Source organism: Zea mays, chromosome 5 (assembly GCF_902167145.1).
Source record: "Zea mays cultivar B73 chromosome 5, Zm-B73-REFERENCE-NAM-5.0, whole genome shotgun sequence".
Classification (NCBI taxonomy): domain Eukaryota; kingdom Viridiplantae; phylum Streptophyta; class Magnoliopsida; order Poales; family Poaceae; genus Zea; species Zea mays.
In genome coordinates, this window is record NC_050100.1 from 145131231 (window position 1) to 145158407 (window position 27177).

At 47.2% G+C, this 27177-nt stretch overlaps 2 protein-coding genes and 1 pseudogene across 2 annotated transcripts; 1 reads left to right on the top strand and 2 right to left on the bottom strand.

The window, feature by feature from the left end:
• Window positions 1-593: 593 nt before the first annotated feature.
• On the top strand, window positions 594-2897 carry LOC103626986 (embryonic protein DC-8). The gene is made up of 2 exons (XM_008647343.3): window positions 594-2398; window positions 2498-2897. Exons 1-2 carry the CDS (start codon window positions 755-757, stop codon window positions 2666-2668), a joined length of 1815 nt encoding a protein of 604 aa, XP_008645565.1. The 5' UTR covers window positions 594-754; the 3' UTR covers window positions 2669-2897.
• A 1333-nt stretch (window positions 2898-4230) lies between these two features.
• On the bottom strand, window positions 4231-5061 carry LOC109939788 (uncharacterized; annotated as a pseudogene).
• A 19014-nt stretch (window positions 5062-24075) lies between these two features.
• On the bottom strand, window positions 24076-26530 carry LOC100283645 (uncharacterized). Its single transcript, NM_001156546.2, has 2 exons — window positions 25258-26530; window positions 24076-24620 (listed from the first exon to the last, which is right to left on the bottom strand). The coding sequence occupies exon 1, from the start codon at window positions 26402-26404 to the stop codon at window positions 25262-25264; it is 1143 nt and encodes a 380-aa protein (NP_001150018.2). The 5' UTR covers window positions 26405-26530; the 3' UTR covers window positions 24076-24620; window positions 25258-25261.
• Window positions 26531-27177: the final 647 nt, after the last annotated feature.

Sequence of the window (27177 nt, forward strand, 5' to 3'; positions counted from 1 at the left end):
TAAACATGTGAGTATTATGAAATAAGTCGACCTATGTGTCGTTGCCTCGTTGGAGAGTTGTAAAAGAACTTGTATTTGAGTATTGCGAAGTTCGATGGTTGTTTGTTGCATGAGAACTGGAGTTTTTCGTTTCATATGTATGTTATATGTTATTTTGGTGAACACATGTCGTGTGGATCAATTAATATTTACTATGCAATGTGAATTGAGCAAACTACAAATAAATATTGTTAAAATTTTCCATTTTTCTGTAAAAAAACAGCAAAAACCGGTTCATTTCGCGGTTAATCGACGGTTTTGAGCGGTTTTTCGCCGGTTTTTCACCGGTAAACCGGTTCGAATTCAAATTAATTTGAATTGGTCAAACCGGTCGGTTTTTACCGGTTTACCGTCGGTAAACGTTACCGGTGGGTAACGGTTTTAGTATACAAAACGGTTTTGTAAACCGTGGACGCACCACGAGCTCCTCGATCCCATCCGCTCCGTCGTACGTGTCAGCTCATCCTGACACGCGTCACGCTCCCCTGCCACAGCAACCTCGACGATCAAACCCGGCCGCTCAACGCCAATATTATATAGCCTCCCGGCGATCCGCAGGCCATCACCAAGCCGCAATCCACTAGCGTCGAGCCATTACAACTGCTGACTATCAGCTCACACACCTCCGTTCGTAATAGCATAGTAGCCACGCTCTACTCGTCTTAGCTCTCGAAGTGCCACTGCAGTCTTCGCCGGCCAGCTCGATCGCCGCACAATGGCGTCACAGCAGCAAACCAGGAAGCAGCAGGCCACCAAGGGCCACCAGGAGGCCGACCGAGGCCAGGCGATGAACCTGGAGGAGATCGGCAAGTACCGCGCCGAGGCGCAGCAGCGGTCGGCGGACGCCATCCGCGCCGCCGAGGACCGGTTCCACAAGGCCAACAACCAGCAGGCGCGCGGCGCCGGGGCGCGCGGGACTGTCACCGTGGCCCAGGCGCCCGTCGCCACTGTGGTCCCGTATCAGGAGAGCGTGAAGCAGGTGGAGACGGAGAGCCACGGCCGCGGTAGCCACGGCTCTGAGCCGCAGCAGTGGCTGGCGGACGCCGCGGCCGATGCCAGGGAGAGGTGCAACAAGGCCCTGGGGACGAGCCCGGCCGCCGCTCACGAAGGCAAGGCGTCGGCCGCCCACGCGACGGCTGGCGCAGCTCCACACCAGCAAACCAAGAACGAGCAGGAGGGTGGTCAAGTCCACGGCCATCTAACAAGGCAGGACGAGATGGGGAAGCACGGCAGCGAGGCGCAGAAGAACTCGACCGCGGAGGCCGCACGTGCCGCGGTGGAGAAGCACGACGGAGGCAGGGAGACCGGTGCGGCCGCGGGACAGGGCGTGAAGGACACGGCGGCGAAGCACGACAAGTACGGGGAGACCGGCGCGACCGCGGGACGAAAGAGTGTAAAGGACACGGCGTCGCGCGCGGCTGGCGCCACGGCGGACTACGCCTCGGCCAAGGGCGCCGATGCCAAGGATACCGGCGCGAGCGGCGCGCAGGCCGCGGAGGAGAAGACCCAGGAGGCCACGGGGAAAGCGGCCGACTACACCAAGCAGGCGGCCGCGAAGGTGAAGGATCTCACTGCCGGTGCGGCCGGGACGACCATGGAGTACGCGAAGCAGGCGGCTGTGAAGGCCAAGGACGTGACGCTGGCCACCGGGGAGACGGCAGCAGAGTACGCTAAGCAGGCGGCGGTGAAAGGCAAGGACGTGACGCTGAGCACCGGTGAGACGGCCGCGGAGTACGCCAAGGCCGCGGCCGAGAAGGCGAAGGAGGCAGCGGTGGCAACGGGAAAGACGACGGCCGGGTACACGCAGCAGGCAGCCGTGAAGGCCAAGGACGCGACGGTCTCCACGGGCGCGCAGGTGGCGCAGAAGGCCACGGAGGTGACGGCCGACACCGCGCGCAAGGTGGCGGAGTACGCCAAGGAGAAGGCGGAGCAAGGCAAGGAGCGCGCGGCCCGCGCCGCCGACGAGGTGGAGGAGCCAGGGAGTGGCGCAACCGCGCAGGCCAAGGAACCGGCGTCCCAGACGGCGGACAATAAGGCTCGCGACATCACCGGACAGCACAAGGACACCACCGGCGACATGGCGCGTAAGGCCGCGGACACGGCCGTACAGGCCAAGGACAAGGTGAGGGACACGGCCGTATCCATGGTTCAGAAGGCGGGCGATACCGCCGTACGTGCCAAGGACACGGCGTGGGATGCGGCCGGCGGCATGGCGCAGAGGTCGAGAGACACCGGTGCCCAGGCCGGTGACAAGGCGGAGGACGTCACTTGGCGCGCTGAGCAGGAGGCAGGGGAGTTGAAAGAGAGAGCGTCAGGGACCGTCAAGACCGGCGGTGGCGCTTCGACGACGAAGGCGAAGGTACGTACGTGCACGCCATGGTGGTCTTCGACGTCGCGACTGCTGGTTTAATTTGGGCAAGCGTGTGCATGCGTAGCTGACGGCTCAGCTGTGATGCAGGGTGGCGGCGACGAGAACACGACGGTAGTGGGCGACGTCCTGGAGGCGGTGGGCGCGACGGTGGTTGGGCTCGCGAAGCACACCAAGGGGATCGTGGCCGGCGAGGAGGAGCTCGTCCCAGTCGGAGGTGAGAAAGGGAAGTCACCGGAGGAGAAGACCAAGCTCGCGTGATGGAGTGCTTCTTTGGGTGGTTGGCGGGGAAGTCTCTGGGTTCAGTCGCCTGTATGGGTTCCGCCCTGTACCGCTTTTAAGACACGTCCATCTGTGTATAGTATAGTAGAATAATGTTGTCGGTCGGTGTGTGTGTCCGTCCGGTGCGGCCGTGCGGGGCCGGTGTGAACTGCGATCTCGTACGAGTGCAGCTATCCATAATATAGTGTGTTTATAACGTATGGCTTGAGAGTTTGTGTGCCTTATCGTAATATTTTCGTGTCTCATCAAACATGGGGAAATTCAGAAAACAGCACGTCTCCTCATCCGCGCCTCTTCTTTGTATCATCTATAAAAACCTATGTGAAGTAAACTCCGTGCTTATTGGAATACTTAAAACTTACAAATATATAAGGCCTTGCTTGCTTGCTTCCAGACTATTTTTTAAAATATGATATTTCACGATTTTTTTTCAAACTTTATATATAAGTCTTCTCAAATTTATAATTTATAAAGTGAGTGAAATTTTTAAAATTTATATATAAGCATACCTCAGGTCCAGGGCAAGACATGACTCTGACTTGCCCCAGGTCCGTTTGGCAACGTTTGCCAGGACTCTGATTTGTCCCAAAAAGCTTTACCTCTTGCTTTCCTGAAAAGCAACTTTTTTTTTGTTATAAGCCATTTCGTAAACCCGTTTGTCAGAAACAGCTTATGGTAGAGCTAGAGCCATTTCTTTGTATTAAAGTCTAACATCTAAAACCGACGATGAAGCTATTATTTATAGCTTTTTCTCCGTAGTACAAATGACTCTTAACTTAGATGCTTTTCACAATAAGTCGTTCTAAAAAAAAGTGTTTGTTAAGGCTCTGACTTTTTTCTAGAGAAAAATCAGAGCCGAAGCCCTACTAAATAAGCCCTTATACCACACTCTTCTATTTTATAGCATAAATAAAGTATTTAATTATCTCTCTTAGATTTAAGTATACAAACATATAACTTAATTAGTATTTGTTTAAATTATGATTATTAGAATTCCATAGCATAGCATAAATAAAGTGTATAACTCTCATATAATTTTTATATAACTATTTATCTCATATAATTTAAGTATATAAATATATAACTTAATTAGTTTGTTAGTTTGTGTCTAAATTATAATTGTTAGAATGGAATTTAATTTCAAATAAATATATATGGACAGAATACAAATAAATATATGGACAGAATACATATGCTACTTAAATAAGGTCAAGCTCGATCATGCTCGGAAATTTATATATCGTTATTCAATAAGCATTTTGCTTGATATTTTCTATTCAGAATGCAATATCTGAAATGCTTATGCTTTTACTGTCTTTAGAACCGCACAACACTTCTACTGCGATCCTTGGATCGTCAGCGAGTGGTGGCCAATAGCGTCGCGGTGTGGACGTCTACTGCGCGAGCTATTGCATTGGCGCGCTCGGCAACAGCAGCGTTCGCGCGCATTTGGCTGCATCAATCTGAGGTTGTCCGTAGCGGTCTTCAATTTTTCCCTATAACCACGCCATGCAGTCGTGTTATCTAGATTTTTTTTTGAATGTAATGATAGAAGTTTTGCCTCTCAATTAAGAAAAATGGAATTGATCCAGTTTTAAGAAAAATCGGGCCAAAACCTACACAGAGCGCACAGTAGAAAAATCGGCGAACGCCCTAACAAAAAACCTAGACAACGACAGTTCCCACACACAAACACATCTAGAGTTATCGTTGTCAAGCTCAAACACAAGAGACGAGTAGCTCTGACTTTCCAAGACAAACCGCACACTGCCAAAGCAACTCGACGACGCTTACATCCAGACACCGACACAAGGAATAAGACCGCGGCGCACCATCGTTGCCCAGCCTCAGCACACCCACACGACGCAGCTCCGATTCTTCACTACGAGCAAAGATCCACAACGTCGAACTCCGAGAGCGAGCAGACGCCTAAAGCGACAAAGGCCCGGACACCATCGAGCCAAGCGGAGTGACGAAGAGCCTCCACAACACGGACGAACACACAAACTGGAGGTCATCTGGGCCGCGCCTTCAAGAAGGAGAAACGACGTCGAAAAGTCGTCGCCGCCCGCCTAGTACAAACCAAGCAAAGTTTCTTCCGAAGACCTAGCAGAGCAGTGTAGATCGCCAGCACCAAGGAGAAAGCTGAAGGGTCAGCCACGCCGATGTCACCTCGCCAAGCTATCGCGTGTTGTCACCTTCTATCGTCCACTGACGCACCAACCCACCAGCCCCAACACCGGTCGATCACCAGCGAGAGACCCCAAGAAGGCCGAGGCGAGGGTTCCCGCATGGGGCGAGAGGTCCAAAGACGACACCCCGGTAGGGGTGGCGCCCGCGGGCGTCACCGCTGTCCGCCCGCAAGCGAGCATGGCTTTCGCCAGAGGACCTCCCACCACACGCCTCAACGCACAGAGCCAGCAGGCCCTGCCCACACCACAGGCTGAAACGAGAGGCGGAGAGATAAATCTAGCCGAAGAGGCTCAAGATCCGACCCCCAGCCCCATGACCATGACCCACCACCTGCAGAAGGCACCGCTGGCAGCCGCAGATCCACCAACGACCAACGCCCCGATCCAGGCACCACGCTACAAGCACAAGTGAGCCACGCCGCCGCCGCAGCGGGTCGGCCACGTGTGTGGGCGCCAACTTCGCTGGCCAGCCACGGCCATGGCCACGCGAGCGCGCGGGCACCACCGTCGCGGGCTAGCCGCGCGAGCCACCATGGTCGCGGCCGCAAGGCCATCCGCCCATGCCAACAGGGAGGAGCGGCGGACGGCGACCAGCCCCTAGATCCGGCCAGTCCGCCCGCCGATCCAGCCTTCCCAGCGGCGGATCAGGTCGGCGGCCACCTCCAGGAATAGGGAGGAGTGGAGTGGGTGGAAGAAGGGAGGGAAATGAGTGAGAGAGCAGTCCCGCCGCCGCCCTCCTCGCTGCTCGTCGAACTTCCGGCGAGCCGCTCCAGCGACGGCGGGGGTGAAGACCGGCGCGGTGGGTGCAGTTGGGTGCGGTCGATGGGGAGCCGCTCGTGTCGCCCAGAGGAGGAGGACGCGGGGGCAGGCAGGGGCATACCTACGTTTGCCGCTTTTTATCTAGATTTCACATCCTTCTCTTCTCCCTCCGGCAGCTCCTTCAATTTTTCCCTATACCACATTATGCAGTCATGTCATCTGGATTTCACTTCTTTCTCTTCTCCCTCTGTAATACCCAATTTGTAAAAAAAAATATTAAAGGAGACATTATTTCATTTATATGTGACATCTTCATTTACCATCACACGTGAACACCTCATTTAAAAACAAATGATTAATAAAAGGCATACCACTAAATTATGCATCATGCCGAGGTTTCATTTTGTGTGCATTTTGTGATAATATAAAAATAATGTAAAAACAAATATATTAATGTCTAAATTGGAATTTAAGATTTAAAATAAATTCTAGAATTTAGAAAAGAGAAGAAAGAAAATATTATGTGGATAAAAATAAGTATATAAAAATATAATATTTTTACACTATGGAAATGAATTTGTACATTTGACTCAAAGGTGAAACTCATAAAAAGATTCAGAATTCAAATTTGTTCAAAATAAAAAAAGACAAAATAGGAAAAAGAAAAGAAAAAGGGAAAATAGAAAATGTCGTATGGGCTCAATCTCCATGTTCCGGCCCATCAACCACTCCAGCGCACGGCCCAACAGCCAAACGACACCGACATGTGGTCCCCGGGAGTCAGCCTCACCCTCTCCTTGCTCTGCCATTGGGGCCCGCCTGTAAGCCGTTATCCGGCCACAGGAGCGTGCGCCGACATGTGGGACACGCTGTCCGCCACTCCTTACCCGGATTTGTGCGCTGACTTGTGGAACCAGGATGTCAGGCGTTCCTTCACAACGGGCGTGCCGCGCATGGCGGCGGCATGTCGTGATCCATGGCCTCGTGCGGACTTGTCCACCAACCTCGCCAAGTTAAAACCTACCAGCGCGCATTAGGGTATAGCCAACCACCGCAAGCCTTATCCCTAGCACTGAATCTCTAGCTCCAATCGTGAACCGCGAGAGAAGGGGAAGCACGCCGCCTCCGTCGTCGACACGGGTGTTCTGCACCGCTTGGACCCTGATCCAGTGTTCGGTGGGCGCGGGATACATTCGACGTCGTGGCCGTGCAAGAGGATTGGCGCGGGGAGCTTTGGAACACTGGAATTTCTCATCTGAGCTCCGGTAATCGCCGCGGATCCCAGGCTTCCGCGGGCAGCGCTCTACACAGCGTTAGCCTCGATATGCAACCCTCCCCAGTACTCGTACCACTCTATACAACGTGTTGCGCGACCTAATTCAAGGATTTACACTCGGCTGGCGCGCTCGACGGTGTGGTCGCCGTCTTTGTGCGGTCAGCGTCTCCGCGGTTCACCGGAGGTAGAAGACGAATTGAGAGTCATAGATCCGTTAGTGGACGATGGTGATTAGATGATCGTGTATCCTTTCGCGCGATTAGATCTGAGTCATTGCATTAGGATCGGACGTGAGAGAGTAGGTCGTGGTTGTTTTAAATCTGGGCAGGTCGACGGCGGCGGAGCTGCTGCAGCGCGGAGAAAGGGTCAGTGAGCGTGGATCGAGGGAGATAGAGGGGAAGGGAGCGAACCGAGGAGTGTCCCAAGTCGCTGGTGACGAGGCGAAGCTCACCGAGGCAACAGACACGGTCAGGGCTCGACAGCGACGAGGGGAAGAGGGAGTGGGGTGCGGGTGCTAGAAATGGCCGAGGTGGGGGCGGGCGTGGCCTTGGCGTGTGTCGTGGGTGCAGAGTCAATGGCGTGCGCGCGGATCGTGCGCGCGGACAATTGGATGGGATGGGTCCGACAGGTGGGGCCCACAGACCATCAAGAGCGGGCGAGCGAACGACCGATCAGCGCTGATGTGCGGGGCCCGTGGGACATTGAGAGGGCGGGGCATGCGCGAGAGGGGAGTTGGCGCCGACAGGATGGCCCCACCGGGCAGAGGGAGAGAAGGAGGGAGGGCGCGCGGACGCGGGCTGGCGCTGATAGGCGGGTCCCACCTATCAGGGAGAGCGGGCGCGCGCGCGGTCGACTGAGCCGAGCTGGGCTGCTTGGGCTGAAATTGCCTTTTCCATTTTTCCTGAATTTCTAAATGCCTTTTTTTTTATTTTCTCTATGGAATTCAAATCAAATTCAACCATAATTCAAATTCAAATAATACAAACATGTGCATCAAACAAAAAGAAATAATCTAGGCTCAGCATGATCCAAACATTCACATATACCCTAGGTTTTGATATTCTCATGAAAATACTACATCTCCCACATAATTAACCCAAAGTCCTATTAAAGAAAATAGAAAAGAAAAACTATAGGAGTGAGAAAAGGAGTAACACCTGAATTTGCTAGGAATTTAGAGAAGAAATTTTATACCCCCAAATTCAGGGTGTTATAGCATATGTCCCATAAACCAGTTGAACTGCCCCTGGGGACCAGTTCAAATGGTCTTGACCATAAAGTTTAGGAGAGAAAACCCCAGTTCAACTGGCCCAGAGGCAAGTTCAACTGATGTATGGTCAGAGAGGTTCAAAGTTGAAGTTGAATTTCAACTGCAGTTGAAAAAGCTCAACTGCAGTTGAAGACACGGTTGAAGTTGAAGATCAACTGCAGTTGAAAAAGCTCAACTGTAACTGAAGACACAGTTGAAGTTGAAGTTCAACTGCAGTTGAAAAATCTCAGCTGCAGCTGAAGACACAGTTGAAGTTGAAGTTCAACTGTAGTTGAAAAAGCTCAACTACAGCTGAAGAAGTTCAACTGCTTTTCAACAGGAACACTCACAGTTTCTTAATCCTAACAATAGTCATACATAGAGTGTCCAAGGGATTTTGGTTTTTTGAAATATCTTTTGAAGGCTTGAGCTTTGGCAAACATCAACCTTCTTTTTGGATCCCCCTTAATAGTACGACGATTTCTATACTCAAGTTAAATAAAATATAATTAAGTAAACTCCTTGAGTAATTGGTGTCTCATGTGTGATTTCTCCATGGCGTTGCTTCATAAGGATCAAAAACATCTTTGTCTCACCTTTTGAAGCAAACACAAATCAAACCCTATGACTTGTACCATTTCACCATATATGAGTTTAAATCGTGGCTTCAAGTCACCTTACAGAGACCATATTATATCCATTTGCATTGTCTCATTGGTTATTTAACCTTGTGTTGAATCTTTATTCACTGATCATTATACATTATCCAAGTATGTTCATCATACTGAATTTCCTGTTCAACACTTAGCAAACTTGTTAGACCTTTAAATGTGTTGTTATCCATATCACCAAAACTCACAAAAGGGATGAATGCACTTTCAATTGCTAATCGAGCCGACACTTTTTAGAGGAAGGGGATGGATACCCATAGGCCACCACAATTCGATGGCACTAACTTGTCATATTATAGTGCTAGAATGGCTTGTTACCTAGAAGCGGTTGATCTAGGTGTTTGGAGAGTCACTCATGACGGGATGAAACCACCCAAGAATCCCAAGAAGCTCACCACGAGTGACGAAAAAAATCATTTAAATGCTAGAGCCAAAAATTGTTTGTATGAATCTCTTAGAATGGAAATTTTCAATTAAGTATTTACCTTGAAAACTGCTAATGAGATTTGACTAAAATTGCATGAGCTCCATGATGGAACATCTAATGTCCGTGAGCAAAATTATTGTCTAGTTTTAAATGACTATAATTCCTTTGCTATGAAAGAAAATGAGCTTGTTAGAGACATGTATTCCTGCTTAAATCTTGTGATTAATGAGCTCAACTATATTGGAATAAATAAGCTAGGTGATGCGGACATTGTGAGGAAGACCATCTCCCTTCTACCACAACAAAGATATGGGAGCATCATCACCATCCTTCACAATCTTGAGGACTTGAGCCAAATGACCCCGACGATTGGATTGGAAAGATTGCGGCTTTTGAGATATCGTGGAAAATGGGTCAGGGAGAAAAGCCAACTTCTTTATAGCCATATGCTTTTGCATGTGATGAACACAAAAATATGAAAAGGCAAGAATAAGGCTCCAAGCTCAAGTGAAGAAGAGGAAGAAGAAGATGATGATCAAGCCTAAGAGGAGGAAGAAGAAGATGATGATGAAGAGGGTGCCCTATAATTTTTTGATCAAATTTATAAAATGAGAGATCGTTGGAATAGTTTTTCCTGCGTAGAGCAGCCCCATATTTCAATTTGAGGCACCAATTTAAGGCATTGTTGAGATGCTCTAAAGCCTCCTCATAGAAGTTACATCTTACACTACACTTAGGAGAAACCTAAATATATAGAACAACTAAAGTTCAGTAGATAAATAGTGTACGCAAGATAAAATGGTACTATGATAACATGGAACAACTTTGCAACGCAAGGACCTGAAGCATCACCTAGTTGCAGAATGGCATGCAGGAAACCCCAAACCAGGATGTGAATTCAGTCTTGTAGATGCATGAAGTTAGAACATCAGAAACCTCATTGCAGATGATGTGATAAATTTTACATTCCACGGTTTTAGTGACAAAAGATAACATGAAAGGTGGCATATGTGAACACAGTTTAGATCAATTGCTCAAGGGTGGGTATTTTTTGCTCTAAATGGTTTGTAACCCTAATATTTTCATGGAAATGGAGGCCTCTCATCAAAGTAAGGATTATGTACTAACATCACCAGTAAGAAAGGCTCCCTTGGATACCAAGGAGTCTAGTGATGTAGCGCAAGAATGCGCAGAACAACTATTACAAGTTAAGCGGTGGCGCTCCCTGACCTTAAAAACACAGTATTATAATACAACACAATGTTGATATGGACATCCTAAAAACCTTCAACTTCAGCAAATTTGTCAACCAAGATGACGACACAAACAACAATCCAAGCTACACATGATAGGTGGAAAGGTAAAACATATAAATTACAACATACACACCTAAATTACTGCCGCGGCAAGGCAAAGCACATGCAAATCAAGTCGAAGGTTAGTATAAAAAATCCGCAAACACACAATGTGATAAATGCTTACCACTTCATATCCTACTTTGTGACATGGATGGCAGGAACCCAAAGTAGGGTAGAAATCAGGGAACCCTGGCTGACAGACTCTCTCAATCTTTAAAGTCTTGATCTCAAGTGAGAAACATGCATCTGGTAAACCCATCGATTGATACTGATACCTCGATATGAAAATGTGCCCTTCATATGGAGTGTGAATGCAGTACCAATAACCCACAGGCAACGAGCGATGGTGCCCACCTAGACGCGTGCGACGGCGGCGGTTGCCCGAGAGCGCGCGCGGAGGTGGACCCCTGGCCGACGGTTGCGGTGGTGGTGGCTCCCTGACCCAGACATGCGATGGCGGCGGTTCCTCGATCCCAAGTCGCAGCGACGGTTCCCAGATCGATGGCATGGTGGCGGTGGCTCCTCGATCCAGAGGGAGAGATCTGGCGGGTCCCCGGTGCGGGCGAGCGGCGGCGACCCTAGGGCTCCGAGGCTGGCGAGAGACGGCAGCACTCCCGAGGTGGGAGGGCAAGCGGTGACACACCCGCAGGGCCGAGCAGCGGCGGCACACCCTAACCCACGAACAACGGTGGCGCCCCCCGACGTGTGAGTGATAGTCGCCTAGAGGGGGGGTGAATAGGGCGAAACTGAAATTTACAAAAATAATCACAACTACAAGCCGGGTTAGCGTTAGAAATATAAACGAGTCCGCGAGAGAGGGCGCAAAACAAATCGCAAGCAAATAAGGAGAGTGACACGCGGATTTGTTTTACCGAGGTTCGGTTCTCGCAAACCTACTCCCCGTTGAGGAGGCCACAAAGGCCGGGTCTCTTTCAACCCTTCCCTCTCTCAAACGGTCCCTCGGACCGAGTGAGCTTTCCTTCTTCTCAATCAACCGGGAACAAAACTTCCCCGCAAGGGTCACCACACAATCGGTGCCTCTTGCCTCGGTTACAATCGAGTGTTGGTCACAAGAGCACAAGAGAGAGAAAGAATGCGATCCAAGCGCAAGAGCTCAAAAGAACACGGCAAATCTCTCTCGCTAGTCACTAAAGGCTTGAGTGGAATTGGAGAGGATTTGATCTCTTTGTATGTGTCTAGAATTGAATGCCTAGCTCTTGTAAGTGGTTAAGAAAATGGGAAAACTTGGATGCAATGAATGGTGGGGTGGTTGGGGTATTTATAGCCCCAACCACCAAAAGTGACCGTTGCTGGCAGCCTCTGTTCGATGGCGCACCGGACAGTCCGGTGCACACCGGACAGTCCGGTGCCTCTGCCACGTCACCATTGCCGTTGGATTCCGACCGTTGGAGCTTCTGACTTGTGGGCCCGCCTGGGTGTCCGGTGCACACCGGACATGTACTGTTTGATGTCCGGTGCACCGGTATGGGCGATTCTGACTTCTGCGCGCGCTGCGCGCGCATTTAATGCACCGCAGGGAGCCGTTGGCGCCGCAGGGAGCCGTTGCTCCGCTGGCACACCGGACAGTCCGGTGCACACCGGACAGTCCGGTGAATTATAGCGGAGCGGCTGCCGCGCGAACCCGAGGCTGGCGAGTTCAGGAGGCCGAGCTTCCTTGGAGCACCGGACATGTCCGGTGCACACCGGACAGTCCGGTGAATTATAGCGCGCCGGCTACCGAGAATTCCCGAGAGTGAAGAGTTGGAGTCTGAGTCCCCTGGTGCACCGGACAGGTACTGTTCACTGTCCGGTGGCACACCGGACAGTCCGGTGCGCCAGACCAGGGGTGCCCTCGGTTGCCCCTTTGCTCCTTTATTGAATCCAAAACTTGGTCTTTTTATTGGCTGAGTGTGAACCTTTTACACCTGTATAATCTATACACTTGGGCAAACTAGTTAGTCCAAAGATTTGTGTTGGGCAATTCAACCACCAAAATTATATAGGAACTAGGTGTAAGCCTAATTCCCTTTCAATCTCCCCCTTTTTGGTGATTGATGCCAACACAAACCAAAGCAAATATAGAAGTGCATAATTGAACTAGTTTGCATAATGTAAGTGTAAAGGTTGCTTGGAATTGAGCCAATAAAACTACTTACAAGATATGCATGGAATGTTTCTTTCTTATTTAACATTTTGGACCACGTTTGCACCACATGTTTTGTTTTTGCAAATTCTTTTTGTAAATCCATTTCATAGATCTTTTGCAAATAGTCAAAGGTAAATAAATAAGAGTTTGCAAAAGCATTTTCAAGATTTGAAATTTCCTCCCCCTGTTTCAAATGCTTTTCCTTTGACTAAACAAAACTCCCCCTAAAAGAGATCCACCTCTTAGTGTTCAAGAGGGTTTTGATATACCATTTTTGAAATACTACTTTCTCCCCCTTTTGAACACAATAGGATACCAAATGATAAAGACTTTTGGAAAGCACTAAGTTTTTGAATTTGGTGGTGGTGGTGCGGTCCTTTTGCTTTGGGCTCATTTCTCCCCCTTTTTGGCATGAATCGCCAAAAACGGAATCATTAGAGCCCTTGAAGTAAGTTCCTCCCCTTTGGTCATAAGTAAATGAGTTAAGATTATACCAAAGACGAGGTCCGGTCCTTTTGCTTTTGAGCTTTTACTCTCTCCCCCAAGAATAGAGTCCGTTTTTTTTTATGCTCATTTCTCCCAAGGAATAGAGAGTTGCTCGGAGTGATGGCGAAGCATGAGTTACGGAGTGGAAGCCTTTGTCTTCGCCGAAGACTCTAATTCCCTTTCAATATACCTATGACTTGGTTTGAAATAGACTTGAAAACACATTAGTCATAGCATATAGAAGAGATATGATCAAAGGTATTCAAATGAGCTATGTGTGCAAGCTTAGCAAAAGAAATTTCTAGAATCAAGAATATTGAGCTCATGCCTAAGTCTGGTAAAAGATTGTTCATCAAGTGGCTTGGTAAAGATATCGGCTAATTGATCTTTAGTATTAATGTAAGAAATCTCGATATCCCCCTTTTGTTGGTGATCCCTAAGAAAATGATACCGAATGGCTATGTGCTTAGTGCGGCTATGCTCGACGGGATTGTCGGCCATTTTGATTGCACTCTCATTATCACATAGCAAAGGGACTTTGGTTAATTTGTAACCGTAGTCCCGCAGGGTTTGCCTCATCCAAAGCAATTGCGCGCAACAATGTCCTGCGGCAATGTACTCGGCTTCGGCGGTGGAAAGAGCGACCGAATTTTGCTTCTTTGAAGCCCAAGACACCAAGGATCTTCCCAAGAACTGGCAAGTCCCTGATGTGCTCTTCCTATTAATTTTGCACCCCGCCCAATCGGCATCCGAATAACCAATTAAATCAAATGTGGATCCCCTAGGGTACCAAAGCCCAAACTTAGGAGTATAAGCCAAATATCTCAAGATTCGTTTTACGGCCGTAAGGTGTGATTCCTTAGGGTCGGATTGGAATCTTGCACACATGCAAACGGAAAGCATAATGTCCGGTCGAGATGCACATAAATAAAGCAATGAACCAATCATTGACCGGTATACCTTTTGATCCACGGACTTACCTCCCGTGTCGAGGTCGAGATGCCCATTAGTTCCCATGGGTGTCTTGATGGGTTTGGCATCCTTCATCCCAAACTTGGTTAGAATGTCTTGAGTGTACTTTGTTTGGCAAATGAAGGTGCCCTCTTGGAGTTGCTTGACTTGGAATCCTAGAAAATACTTCAACTCCCCCATCATCGACATCTCGAATTTCTGTGTCATGATCCTACTAAACTCTTCACATGTAGACTCGTTAGTAGACCCAAATATAATATCATCAACATAAATTTGGCATACAAACAAGTCATTTTCAGGAGTTTTAGTAAAGAGTGTAGGATCGGCCTTGCCAACTTTGAAGCCATTAGCAATAAGGAAATCTCTTAGGCATTCATACCATGCTCTTGGGGCTTGCTTGAGCCCATAAAGCGCCTTAGAGAGCCTATAGACATGGTTAGGGTACTCACTGTCTTCAAAGCCGGGAGGTTGCTCAACATAGACCTCTTCCTTGATCGGTCCATTGAGGAAGGCACTTTTCACGTCCATTTGATAGAGCTTAAAGCCATGATAAGTAGCATAGGCCAATAATATGCGAATTGACTCAAGCCTAGCTACGGGTGCATAGGTTTCACCGAAATCCAAACCTTCGACTTGTGAATACCCTTTGGCCACGAGTCGAGCTTTGTTCCTTGTCACCACACCATGCTCATCTTGCTTGTTGCGGAAGACCCATTTGGTTCCTACAACATTTTGGTTAGGACGTGGAACTAAATGCCATACCTCGTTCCTCGTGAAATTGTTGAGCTCCTCTTGCATTGCCACCACCCAACCCGAATCTTGGAGAGCTTCCTCTACCCTGTGTGGCTCAATAGAGGAAACAAAAGAGTAATGTTCACAAAAGTGAGCAACCCGAGATCGAGTAGTTACCCCCTTATGAATGTCGCCGAGGATGGTGTCGACGGGGTGATCTCGTTGGATTGCTTGGTGGACTCTTGGGTGTGGCGGTCTTGGTTCTTCCTCATCCTCCTTTTCTTGATCATTTGTATCTCCCCCTTGATCATTGCTATCATCTTGAGGTGGCTCGTCTTCTTGATTTTGCTCTTCATCATTTTGAGCCTCATCCTCATTTTGAGTTGGTGGAGATGCTTGCATGGAGGAGGATGGTTGATCTTGTGTACTTGGAGGCTCTTCGGATTCCTTAGGACACACATCCCCGATGGACATGTTCCTTAGCGCGATGCATGGAGCCTGTTCTTCACCTATCTCATCAAGATCAACTTGCTCTACTTGAGAGCCGTTAGTTTCATCAAACACAACGTCACAAGAGACTTCAACTAGTCCAGTGGACTTGTTAAAGACCCTATATGCTCTTGTGTTTGAGTCATAACCAAGTAAAAAACCTTCTACAGTTTTAGGAGCAAATTTAGATTTTCTACCTCTTTTAATAAGAATGAAGCATTTGCTACCAAAAACTCTAAAATATGAAATGTTGGGCTTTTTACCGGTTAGGAGTTCATATGATGTCTTCTTGAGGATTCGGTGAAGATATAACCGGTTGATGGCGTAGCAGGCGGTGTTGACCGCTTCGGCCCAAAATCGGTCCGGTGTCTTGTACTCATCAAGCATGGTTCTTGCCATGTCCAATAGAGTTCGATTCTTCCTCTCCACTACACCATTTTGTTGTGGCGTGTAGGGAGAAGAGAACTCATGCTTGATGCCCTCCTCCTCAAGGAAGCTTTCAATTTGAGAGTTCTTGAACTCCGTCCCATTGTCGCTTCTTATTTTCTTGATCCTTAAGCCGAACTCATTTTGAGCCCGTCTCAAGAATCCTTTTAAAGTCTCTTGGGTTTGAGATTTTTCCTGTAAAAAGAATACCCAAGTGAAGCGAGAATAATCATCCACAATTACAAGGCAATACTTACTACCGCCGATGCTTATGTAAGCGATCGGGCCGAATAAGTCCATGTGTAGTAGCTCCAGCGGCCTGTCGGTAGTCATGACATTTTTGTGTGGATGATGGATGCCAACTTGCTTCCCAGCTTGGCATGCGCTACAAATCCTGTCTTTCTCAAAATGAATATTGGTTAGTCCCAAAATGTGTTCTCCCTTTAGAAGCTTGTGAAGATTCTTCATTCCAACATGGGCTAGTCGGCGGTGCCAAAGCCAACCCAAGTTAGTCTTAGCAACTAAGCAAGTGTCGAGTTCAGCTCTTTCAAAATCTACCAAGTATAGCTGACCCTCTAACACTCCCTTAAAAGCTATTGAATCGTCACTTCTTCTAAAGACAGTAACACCAGTATCAGTAAAAAGACAGTTGTAGCCCATTTTACATAATTGGGATACGGAAAGCAAATTGTAATCTAAAGAATCTACAAGAAAAACATTGGAAATAGTATGGTCAGGTGATATAGCAATTTTACCCAAACCTTTGACCAAACCTTGATTTCCATCCCCGAATGTGATAGCTCGTTGGGGATCTTGGTTTTTCTCATATGAGGAGAACATCTTTTTCTCCCCTGTCATATGGTTTGTGCACCCACTGTCGAGTATCCAACTTGAGCCCCCGGATGCATAAACCTACAAAACAAGTTTAGTTCTTTGTTTTAGGTACCCAAACGGTTTTGGGTCCTTTGGCATTAGAAATGAGAACTTTGGGTACCCAAACACAAGTCTTGGAACCCTTGTGCTTGCCCCCAACAAATTTGGCAACTACCTTGCCGGATTTGCTAGTAAGCACATAAGATGCATCAAAAGTTTTAAATGAAATGGCATGATCATTTGATGCATTAGGAGTTTTCTTTCTAGGCAACTTGGCACGGGTTGGTTGCCTAGAGCTAGATGTCTCACCCTTATACATAAAAGCATGGTTAGGGCCAGAGTGAGACTTCCTAGAGTGAATTCTCCTAATTTTGCTCTCGGGATAACCGGCAGGGTACAAAATGTAACCCTCGTTATCCTGAGGCATGGGAGCCTTGCCCTTAACAAGGTTAGACAAATTTTTAGGTGGGGCATTAAGTTTGACATTGTCTCCCCTTTGGAAGCCAATGCCATCCTTGATGCCAGGACGTCTCCCATTATAGAGCATGCTTCTAGCCAATTTAAAATTTTCATTTTCTAAGTCATGCTCTCTAATCTTAGCATTTAGTTGAGCTATGTGATCATTTTGTTTTTTAATTAAGGCTAGGTGATCATGGATAGCATCAACATTAATATCTCTACATCTAGTACAAATGGAAATATGCTCAACATTAGATGTAGAGGGTTTGCAAGATTTTAGTTCAACAACCTTAGCATGCAACATATCATTTTTAGTTCTAAGGTCGGAAATAGTAGCATTGCAAACATTAAAATCTTTAGCCTTAGCAATTAAATTTTCATTCTCTAATCTAAGGCTAGCAAGAGATGCATTCAATTCATCAATCTTAGCAAGCAAGTCAATGTTATCATCTCTAAGATTGGGAATTGAAACATTACAAACATGTGAATCAACCTTAGCATTTAAAATAGCATTTTCATTTCTAAGGTTGTCAATCATCTCACGGCAAGTGCTTAGCTCACTAGACAGTTTTTCACATTTTTCAACTTGTAGAGTGTAAGCATTTTTAACCTTAACATGTTTCTTATTCTCCTTGATTAGGAAGTCCTCTTGGGAGTCCAAGAGATCATCCTTTTCATGGATGGCACTAATTAGTTCATTTAATTTTTCCTTTTGTTCCATGTTAAGGTTAGCAAAAAGAATGCGCAAGTTATCCTCCTCATTTTTATCATCATCCTCATCACTAGATGTTTCATATTTAGTGGAGGGCCTTGATTTTACCTTCTTTTTGCCGTCCTTGGCCATGAGACACTTGTGGCCGACGTTGGGGAAGAGAAGGCCCTTGGTGACGGCGATGTTGGCGGCGTCCTCGTCGGAGGAGGAGTCGCTTGAGCTTTCGTCGGAGTCCCATTCCCGACAAACATGGGCATCGCCGCCCTTCTTCTTGTAATACTTCTTCTTCTCCTTTCTTCTTCCCTTCTTGTCGTCGCCCCTGTCACTGTCACTAGACATAGGACATTTTGCAATGAAGTGACCGGGCTTACCACACTTGTAGCAAACCTTCTTGGAACGGGGTTTGTAGTCCTTCCCCTTCCGTTGCTTGAGAATTTGCCGAAAGCTTTTGATGATTAGGGCCATCTCCTCGTTGTCGAGCTTGGAGGCGTCAATTGGTTGTCTACTTGGTGTAGATTCCTCCTTCTTCTCCTCCGTTGCCTTGAAGGCCACTGGTTGCGCCTCGGAGGTGGAAGGCTCGTCAAGCTCGTTGATCTTCTTGGAGCCCTTAATCATGCATTCAAAACTCACAAAATTCCCGATAACTTCCTCGGGGGTCATTAGTGGATATCTAGGATTCCCACGAATTAATTGTACTTGAGTGGGGTTAAGGAAAATAAGAGCTCTTAGAATAACCTTAACCACTTCGTGGTCATCCCATTTTGTGCTCCCGAGGTTGCGCACTTGGTTCACCAAGGTCTTGAGCCGGTTGTACATGTCTTGTGGCTCCTCCCCTTGGCGAAGACGGAAGCGACCGAGCTCCCCCTCGATCGTTTCCCGCTTGGTGATCTTGGTGAGTTCATCACCCTCGTGCGCCGTCTTGAGTAGGTCCCAAATCTCCTTGGCGTTCTTCAATCCTTGTACTTTGTTGTATTCCTCCTTGCTTAGGGAGGCAAGGAGGATGGTTGCGGCTTGGGAGTTGAAGTGCTCGATTTGGGCCACTTCGTCCGTGTCATAGTCCTCATCCCCTATTGATGGTACCTGTACACCATACTCAACAACATCCCATATTCTTTTGTGGAGAGAGGTTAGATGAAATCGCATCAAATTACTCCACATAGCATAATCTTCACCATTAAAAGTTGGTGGTTTGCCTAATGGGACGGAAAGTAAAGGTGTATGTTTAGGAATGCGAGGGTAGCGTAGGGGGATCTTACTATACTTCTTGCGCTCTTGGCGCTTAGAAGTGACGGAGGGCGCATCGGAGTCGGAGGTAGAAGTTGATGAAGTGTCGGTCTCGTAGTAGACCACCTTCCTCATCCTCTTGTGCTTATCGCCTTTCCGATGCGGCTTGTGGGAAGAAGATTTTTCCTTCTTCTCTTTGTGGTGAGAAGAAGATTTCTTCTCCTTCCCTTTGTTGGAGGAGCTCTTCTTCTTCTCCCTCCTTTTGGTGCGGGACTCTTCCGATGAAGTGCTCCCGTAGCTTGTAGTGGGCTTTTCGCCGGTCTCCATCTCCTTCTTGGCGTGATCTCCCGACATCACTTCGAGCGGTTAGGCTCTAATGAAGCACCGAGCTCTGATACCAATTGATAGTCGCCTAGAGGGGGGGTGAATAGGGCGAAACTGAAATTTACAAAAATAATCACAACTACAAGCCGGGTTAGCGTTAGAAATATAAACGAGTCCGCGAGAGAGGGCGCAAAACAAATCGCAAGCAAATAAGGAGAGTGACACGCGGATTTGTTTTACCGAGGTTCGGTTCTCGCAAACCTACTCCCCGTTGAGGAGGCCACAAAGGCCGGGTCTCTTTCAACCCTTCCCTCTCTCAAACGGTCCCTCGGACCGAGTGAGCTTTCCTTCTTCTCAATCAACCGGGAACAAAACTTCCCCGCAAGGGTCACCACACAATCGGTGCCTCTTGCCTCGGTTACAATCGAGTGTTGGTCACAAGAGCACAAGAGAGAGAAAGAATGCGATCCAAGCGCAAGAGCTCAAAAGAACACGGCAAATCTCTCTCGCTAGTCACTAAAGGCTTGAGTGGAATTGGAGAGGATTTGATCTCTTTGTATGTGTCTAGAATTGAATGCCTAGCTCTTGTAAGTGGTTAAGAAAATGGGAAAACTTGGATGCAATGAATGGTGGGGTGGTTGGGGTATTTATAGCCCCAACCACCAAAAGTGACCGTTGCTGGCAGCCTCTGTTCGATGGCGCACCGGACAGTCCGGTGCACACCGGACAGTCCGGTGCCTCTGCCACGTCACCATTGCCGTTGGATTCCGACCGTTGGAGCTTCTGACTTGTGGGCCCGCCTGGGTGTCCGGTGCACACCGGACATGTACTGTTTGATGTCCGGTGCACCGGTATGGGCGATTCTGACTTCTGCGCGCGCTGCGCGCGCATTTAATGCACCACAGGGAGCCGTTGGCGCCGCAGGGAGCCGTTGCTCCGCTGGCACACCGGACAGTCCGGTGCACACCGGACAGTCCGGTGAATTATAGCGGAGCGGCTGCCGCGCGAACCCGAGGCTGGCGAGTTCAGGAGGCCGAGCTTCCTTGGAGCACCGGACATGTCCGGTGCACACCGGACAGTCCGGTGAATTATAGCGTGCCGGCTACCGAGAATTCCCGAGAGTGAAGAGTTGGAGTCTGAGTCCCCTGGTGCACCGGACAGGTACTGTTCACTGTCCGGTGGCACACCGGACAGTCCGGTGCGCCAGACCAGGGGTGCCCTCGGTTGCCCCTTTGCTCCTTTATTGAATCCAAAACTTGGTCTTTTTATTGGCTGAGTGTGAACCTTTTACACCTGTATAATCTATACACTTGGGCAAACTAGTTAGTCCAAAGATTTGTGTTGGGCAATTCAACCACCAAAATTATATAGGAACTAGGTGTAAGCCTAATTCCCTTTCAGTGAGTATCGACGGTGCGACACGTGGCATGAGGTTCGAGCGACATCCACGGAAGGCGCGAGGTGCGCGAGGCGACGGTCGCACGTGACATTCTTCGATCCGGCACAGTTCGGGCGGCCCGAGTGACGACCTTCCTCCGTTCTTCTGTCCTCGACGGCGTACTCCGGCGACTGCCTCCTCTGATTTGTGCTATGTCTTTTGATTATTGTGTTTTATACCTACCATATACACTATTTATGCTAAAAATCGTAGGGTTTTATGATTGAACATGGAGTTCGTACATCCGATTACTGCATGCATATTTTTTGCATGCACATTGAAAAGGAAAATCCTTGATTTATGTTGTTCGTAATTACCATAAAAATCAAATCACTTATGTTTGTAACTGACAGATTTTTATATCTGCCATAAAATTATCCCTAATTCCTGTTGGCTTCCTTAGTTGGACCGATATTAGGGTTTTTTTATCAATTATGTTATAGGGTGTAGTATTTATCTAACTTTGTATAAGAATATATGCTATGTGTGACTCATGTCATCCAATTTTTTGCGCGAGTGCCGTGGAAACGAAAATATCATTCATAATTTGCGCGCATGCAATGGAAACTCCCACGACCTGCCATAATTTTTAGATCTACATAAACATAGTAGTCTCATGCATGCGACTCCCATATTTTTAGGATCTGCTATAAAAACAGGATCGTGAATACAACACACCAGAGCTATCAACCTCCCACATTGGCTCGGTATTTACACTTATAACTGGGGGTTTTATGCTCAAAACTTAAGGTTTTTACGCTCGAACCTGGAGATGCATCCACTAGTGAACCACATGCCAGATTTTTTTACATAGTGTACCGCATTGCATAAATACCTACACTGTGTATCATAATCTGTATAAGTATATATCATAAACAGTTTCTAGCGAGCCTAGTTGAAAGGAAAATAGGGTTTAACCTTTTCCTATAAATAATTTTGGTGGTTGAATGCCCTACATAAATATTGGACTAACTAGTTTGCTCTAGATTATATGTTCTATAGGTGCATTAAGGTTCAACACAAACCATTAGAAGATAAAAGATAAGGTTCAAATTCAAAGGAGGAAGAAACCTAAGTGTGCCCTGGTCTGGCGCACCGGACTGTCCGGTGTGCCACCGGACAGTGTCCGGTGCACCAGTACCGTACAACTCCGAACTCGCCACCTTCGGGTTTCTCAGGCCGCGCTCTGCTATAATTCACCGGACCGTCCGGTGTGCCACCGGACTGTCCGGTGTGCCACCGGACTGTCCGGTGCACCAGCGGAGCAACGGCTCTCCAGCGCAACGGTTGACTGCACAGTGCCACTGACAGCGCTACAGTGTGCGGCAGAAGGTAGAACAGAAGTCAGAGGCGCACCGGACAGTGAACAGTGCCTGTTCGGTGCGACACCGGACTATCCGGTGCCACTAGAAGACAAAGGCTCCAACGGTCAACAACGCTCGAACCCTAACAGTTGGGTGACGTGGCTGGCGCACCAGACAGCGTCCGGTGCGCCCATCGACAGCAGCCACCCCCAACGGTTGTTTTGGTGGTTGAGGGCTATAAATACCCCCAACCACCACCACTCCAACCATCCAAGCATTCACAACAGTGCATTCAATACAAGAGCAATACACTTCACTCCAAAGACACAATTCAAGTGATTGATCCGCTTAAAGTCCCAAATTCAACTCTAGCGCATTAGGACTTGTGAAAGGATTATTTGTGTTCCTTGTTGTTCTTGTTTGCTTGGCTTGGCTTTCTTTTCTTTCTCACTTCTTACTCTCAAGTGCTTTGTAAGCGAGGCAAGAGACACCAATTGTGTGGTGGTTCTTGCGGGGTCTAAGTGACCCGTGAGATTAACGAACAAGTCTCACTCGGTCTAAGTGACCGTTTGAGAGAGGGAAAGGGTTGAAAGAGACCCGGTCTTTGTGACCACCTCAATGGGGACTAGGTTCTTTAGAACCGAACCTCGGTAAAACAAATCACCGTGTCATCCGCTTGATTTGCTCTTGATTTGTTTTTCCTCTCTCTCCCGGACTCGGATTTTATTCTAACGTTAACCCCGGCTTGTAGTTTGTGTTTTAAGTTGTAATTATCAGATTCCGCCTATTCACCCCCTTCTAGGCGACTTTCACTAGTTGCATGACTGTTGCAGCGATACTATATTTATGAAGGAAATAAAGCATTTAAATAAGATTTTTTTGTTTCCATGCATGTCAATACATTTCCTTTCATCGCACATTTCTGACATCCTAAATTTGTGCACATGCAGTAGGAAACAATTTTTTACGCAATGTACCAAATTGCATAAATACATATACAGTGTAGCATAATTAGTATCAGTATATATCATAAACTAGTTCTAACGAGTTTAACTGCATGGTTGTTGGAGCGATCATATATTGGAGAAAATATAACATTAAATACGATTTTTTGTTTCCATGTATACCAATTCATTTCCTTCCATCGTACATTTTTGTCATCCTAATTTTGTGTGCATGTAGCAGGTAACAAATTTTTACGTAGTGTACCGAATTGCATAAATATATACACCGTTTAACATAATTAGTATCAGTATATATAATAAACTAGTCCTGACGAGTCTAGATGCATGACTGTTACAACGATCTTTTATTTATGGAGGAAATAAAACATTTAAAAATAGAAACTGTTGCATATCTCTTTCTTAAATTTATGCGCATGTAAAGAAATATGTTTAACGCATACATGCCTTTCTATTTTTTGCGCATACAACGTAGGTGGGGGCGCACCCGATAGCCTGGCATGGGGTGTGAGTAAGCGCACTAGCCTGGACCAAATCGCAGGGATGGTCGACGAGAGCTTGGAAATATATATATACACACTACGTACATCTCTGACTGTAAATGGTAACACGTGGAATTCTTGTTGTAACTTGACTGTCTTCTTCACATGATTTTTTGTTGATTCCAGTAGGCAGTAGTTGTTTTCTTATGTACCAGATTGCTGACTCAGTTGACAAGGAACAAAACATGAGGATGAATACATGATCAGTGAAAAGGGAGCTTCTTGTTAACCGGTTTGTGAACTTCTGTGGACTACATATCATAGTTCATAGTGCTACTGTTTTCCAACAAATCTAAATTTTGATATTCTTTCTGTTTTGACAGGTTCATTTGAACCGTGCCAAAAGACAGGGGACTCGAAAGCTATTGACCAATTGTCAGGCTGAGCACGCGGAGGACCTCCACCTGATCCATTAACCCAACCTCAGATGAGGTTTTCAAGAGAGAAGCACAGAAAAGAGTCCAGGTGGAAGGATCACGGAGATGAATGTTAAGCCAAGCTTAACTATTCCTCCTTGTCCAATAGCTTTTGGACACCTCTCTCTGAGTCTCAAGTGAGAAACATGCTGACCGTACCATGTCTGATGATGCTGGCATGATAATTCTACACAAGACTAGCAAACACGTGATTTCGCAGCACACAGAGCCGGCTTATAAAAGTTGGCTCTTGATACACTAAAGACGCCTTTGTCACATCTTAAATTACAGTCGGGAGAACTTAAAAATATAGATATAACTAAAGTTTCAGTAGCTACTAATGTAAGCTAGACAATACGACAGACTAGGAGGATAACATGGGACAGTGTTGCAGATGTGCTACATCTACATGAGGGCCTGTGCCATCACCTAGCTCAACTCCACACCAGCAGAATGGATTGGAAGAAGCCCCAAACCTGGATGTGAATTCAGTCCTGCAGATGAATCCAATCAAAACATCAGAAACCTCATTATAGATATTGTGTTAACTTTTACATTCCACAATTTCAGTGATAAAAACATAATATGAAAGCTGGTCAATCTGAACACAGTTTAGATCAATTCTTCAAAAAAAAATCCAAACTAAATAGCACCAGTTTGCAGATAAAAAAGATGATCATGAAGACGAACAGTCAGGTGTAGTAGACTGTAGACCTCTGGACAAACCTAAAATCTGAATGGCCAACAATCAAGGACAAGGAGTGTAACAGGAACTGTATTGATTTTACATTGCCTTTTTTTAGCGCCTCCACGCACCAACCCCAAAACAAACATACACAGAGTAATCCTGCTACAAGTTAAGCCATGAAGCCCCTTGATCTAAAAGAACACAGTTATTGTATAAGACAACACTAAGTTGCTAGGAACAATCTAAAAGATGCACCAACAAATCCAAGCTATACATGACAGCTGAAAGGCAAAACACAAACATTACAAAAAAAAATGAACCTAAGATTACTGCACATCCAGGGAAATGGAATTATCAAAAAAAATATGTGAAACAAGTCAAAGGGAAGTATGAAAAAGGTCCGCAAAGCACAAATTAAAACACATCCTGTGATAAATGCTTACCACATTATATCCTCCTTTGTGACATGGATGGCAGGAACACAAAATAAGGACAGAAACCACGCCACTTCCGACAGACTCTCTCAATCTTCATAGTCTTGATCTCAAGTGCGAAGCATGCGTCTTCACTAAACGCGTATCCAAATATGAGAATGTGTCCTTCATATGAACCGTGAATGCGAAAGTAAATATAACCCTCAGGTAAAGGGATCACACTGTCCATCTCCAACTGATTGGACTTCTCGCTCCCAATTTGCCTAATGGCATAACAGAGAGTGGTACCATGGTTAATTAGACTAAACATCCCAAGCCTGCTTTCGCCTGCCTCCACCATGATGACGAAACTCCTATCGGGCCCAGGTGGGAGGTCAACGACTGAGAACTCCATACTGCTCATGTTGAGCGTGAGCAACCTGTTCTCAGACTCGACTTTCCAGTAGAAGCAGCCATAAGCATAACTCGGAATGTTGTCGTATGGTATTCTCAGAGAACCCAGGCTGAAAGGTGAACCAGCACTCCAATCACCAGTGGTTGAAGAGAAGATAAAAGCGACTAGCATCTGTGTAGATCTCATCATGACGATCACTCTAAAAGAAGTGACATCTTCTTCATCTCCTGAAGGGACAAGGAATGTATCGCAACTATAATGTACGAGATCTTGCTGCTGAACCTGGACGGAGGCGAGAAGGTCGTCTGGTATGGGGGGCAGTCGCAGGCATACACGGGCCAGGGGGTCGCACACCGCGAGGTCTGGCACCAACTTCTCATCCTCGTCGTCCTCAAGGTAGGGCGTGATGGTGAGGAGGACATGACCGTCTCGGACGTCAGAGACACAATAGCCGGATAACTTGCTGCTAGGAAAATACTCGCCGAAGCGGAGGTCAGCGGCGCGAGCGACGGCGCCAGCGAGAGCAGCGGAGGGATGGGGTGTCTCGGTGGGTTCGATATCGCCATAAGGGTCGAGGAGGCCGAGAAGTAGCGGCGGGTGGACGGAGCGGTACCGGCGCAAGAAGGAGGGGTTGGCGATGAGACGGCAGAAGGCGACGCAGGCGGCGGAGGCGCGAACGAGGTCGGCAGGGGAGCCGATCCGGAGGAATATCTCCACCACGAGGTCGTTGGTGAGGGCTTCCAGAGTTCGTGGAGATTCCATGGCTAAGAGGCCGGAGCTCGGATCGGTGAAATCGGCGACGATGTGGCCGGCAAGACTCCCGCCGCCGGCGCCCTGCGGATGGATGAGGCTGACCGATGGGATTGGGGATGCTAGAGCCCTAGACTGCGAAGTGGGTGAACGTGGAGGAGACGAAGTGGGCCTGGGCTCGGCCCATCTGAGTTGGTGGTCAGGACATGTGTCTCGTTGGATTGCCCAATAGGCCTAATTCACAAGCTATGGGAATTTTTTTCAAATTTTTTTCTTTTTTTAGAACGCACATGAATTTGAATCAAGCAAGATGGGAAAGAGAAATTTCAGGATTTTTAAAAGGGAAGATATCCAGTGCAAACCAAGTTTTGTTGCAACACCGTGCAACCCTACTTAAAAAAAGTTTCAAAAAATTCTAAAAGAAATCATGAATCCATATCTCAGCCTACCTTATCTATATAAAATTTCATGGTTAAATTCATCCTACTCTAGCAGTTAAAAAAAACAAATTTAGGGGCATTTGAACTATTACTATTTGTCAGAAAATTTGTCTTTTTTAACTTCTAGAATTGAGTAACTAGAGAGATGAAACAGAGAACGCCAATTTAAGGCAACTAGAGAGCAGCAGCCTGAAGTTATCGCCTTCTCGCGCTCGATACACTAGCTAAAAAAATTTAATTCCATAGCAGAGCTGTTAGCTGATGGACCAAGTTTATTTAATTAAAAAAGTCACACATTATACACTAGTTCATTCTCTTAGCAATTTGTTTTCGTGCAGCCATCCA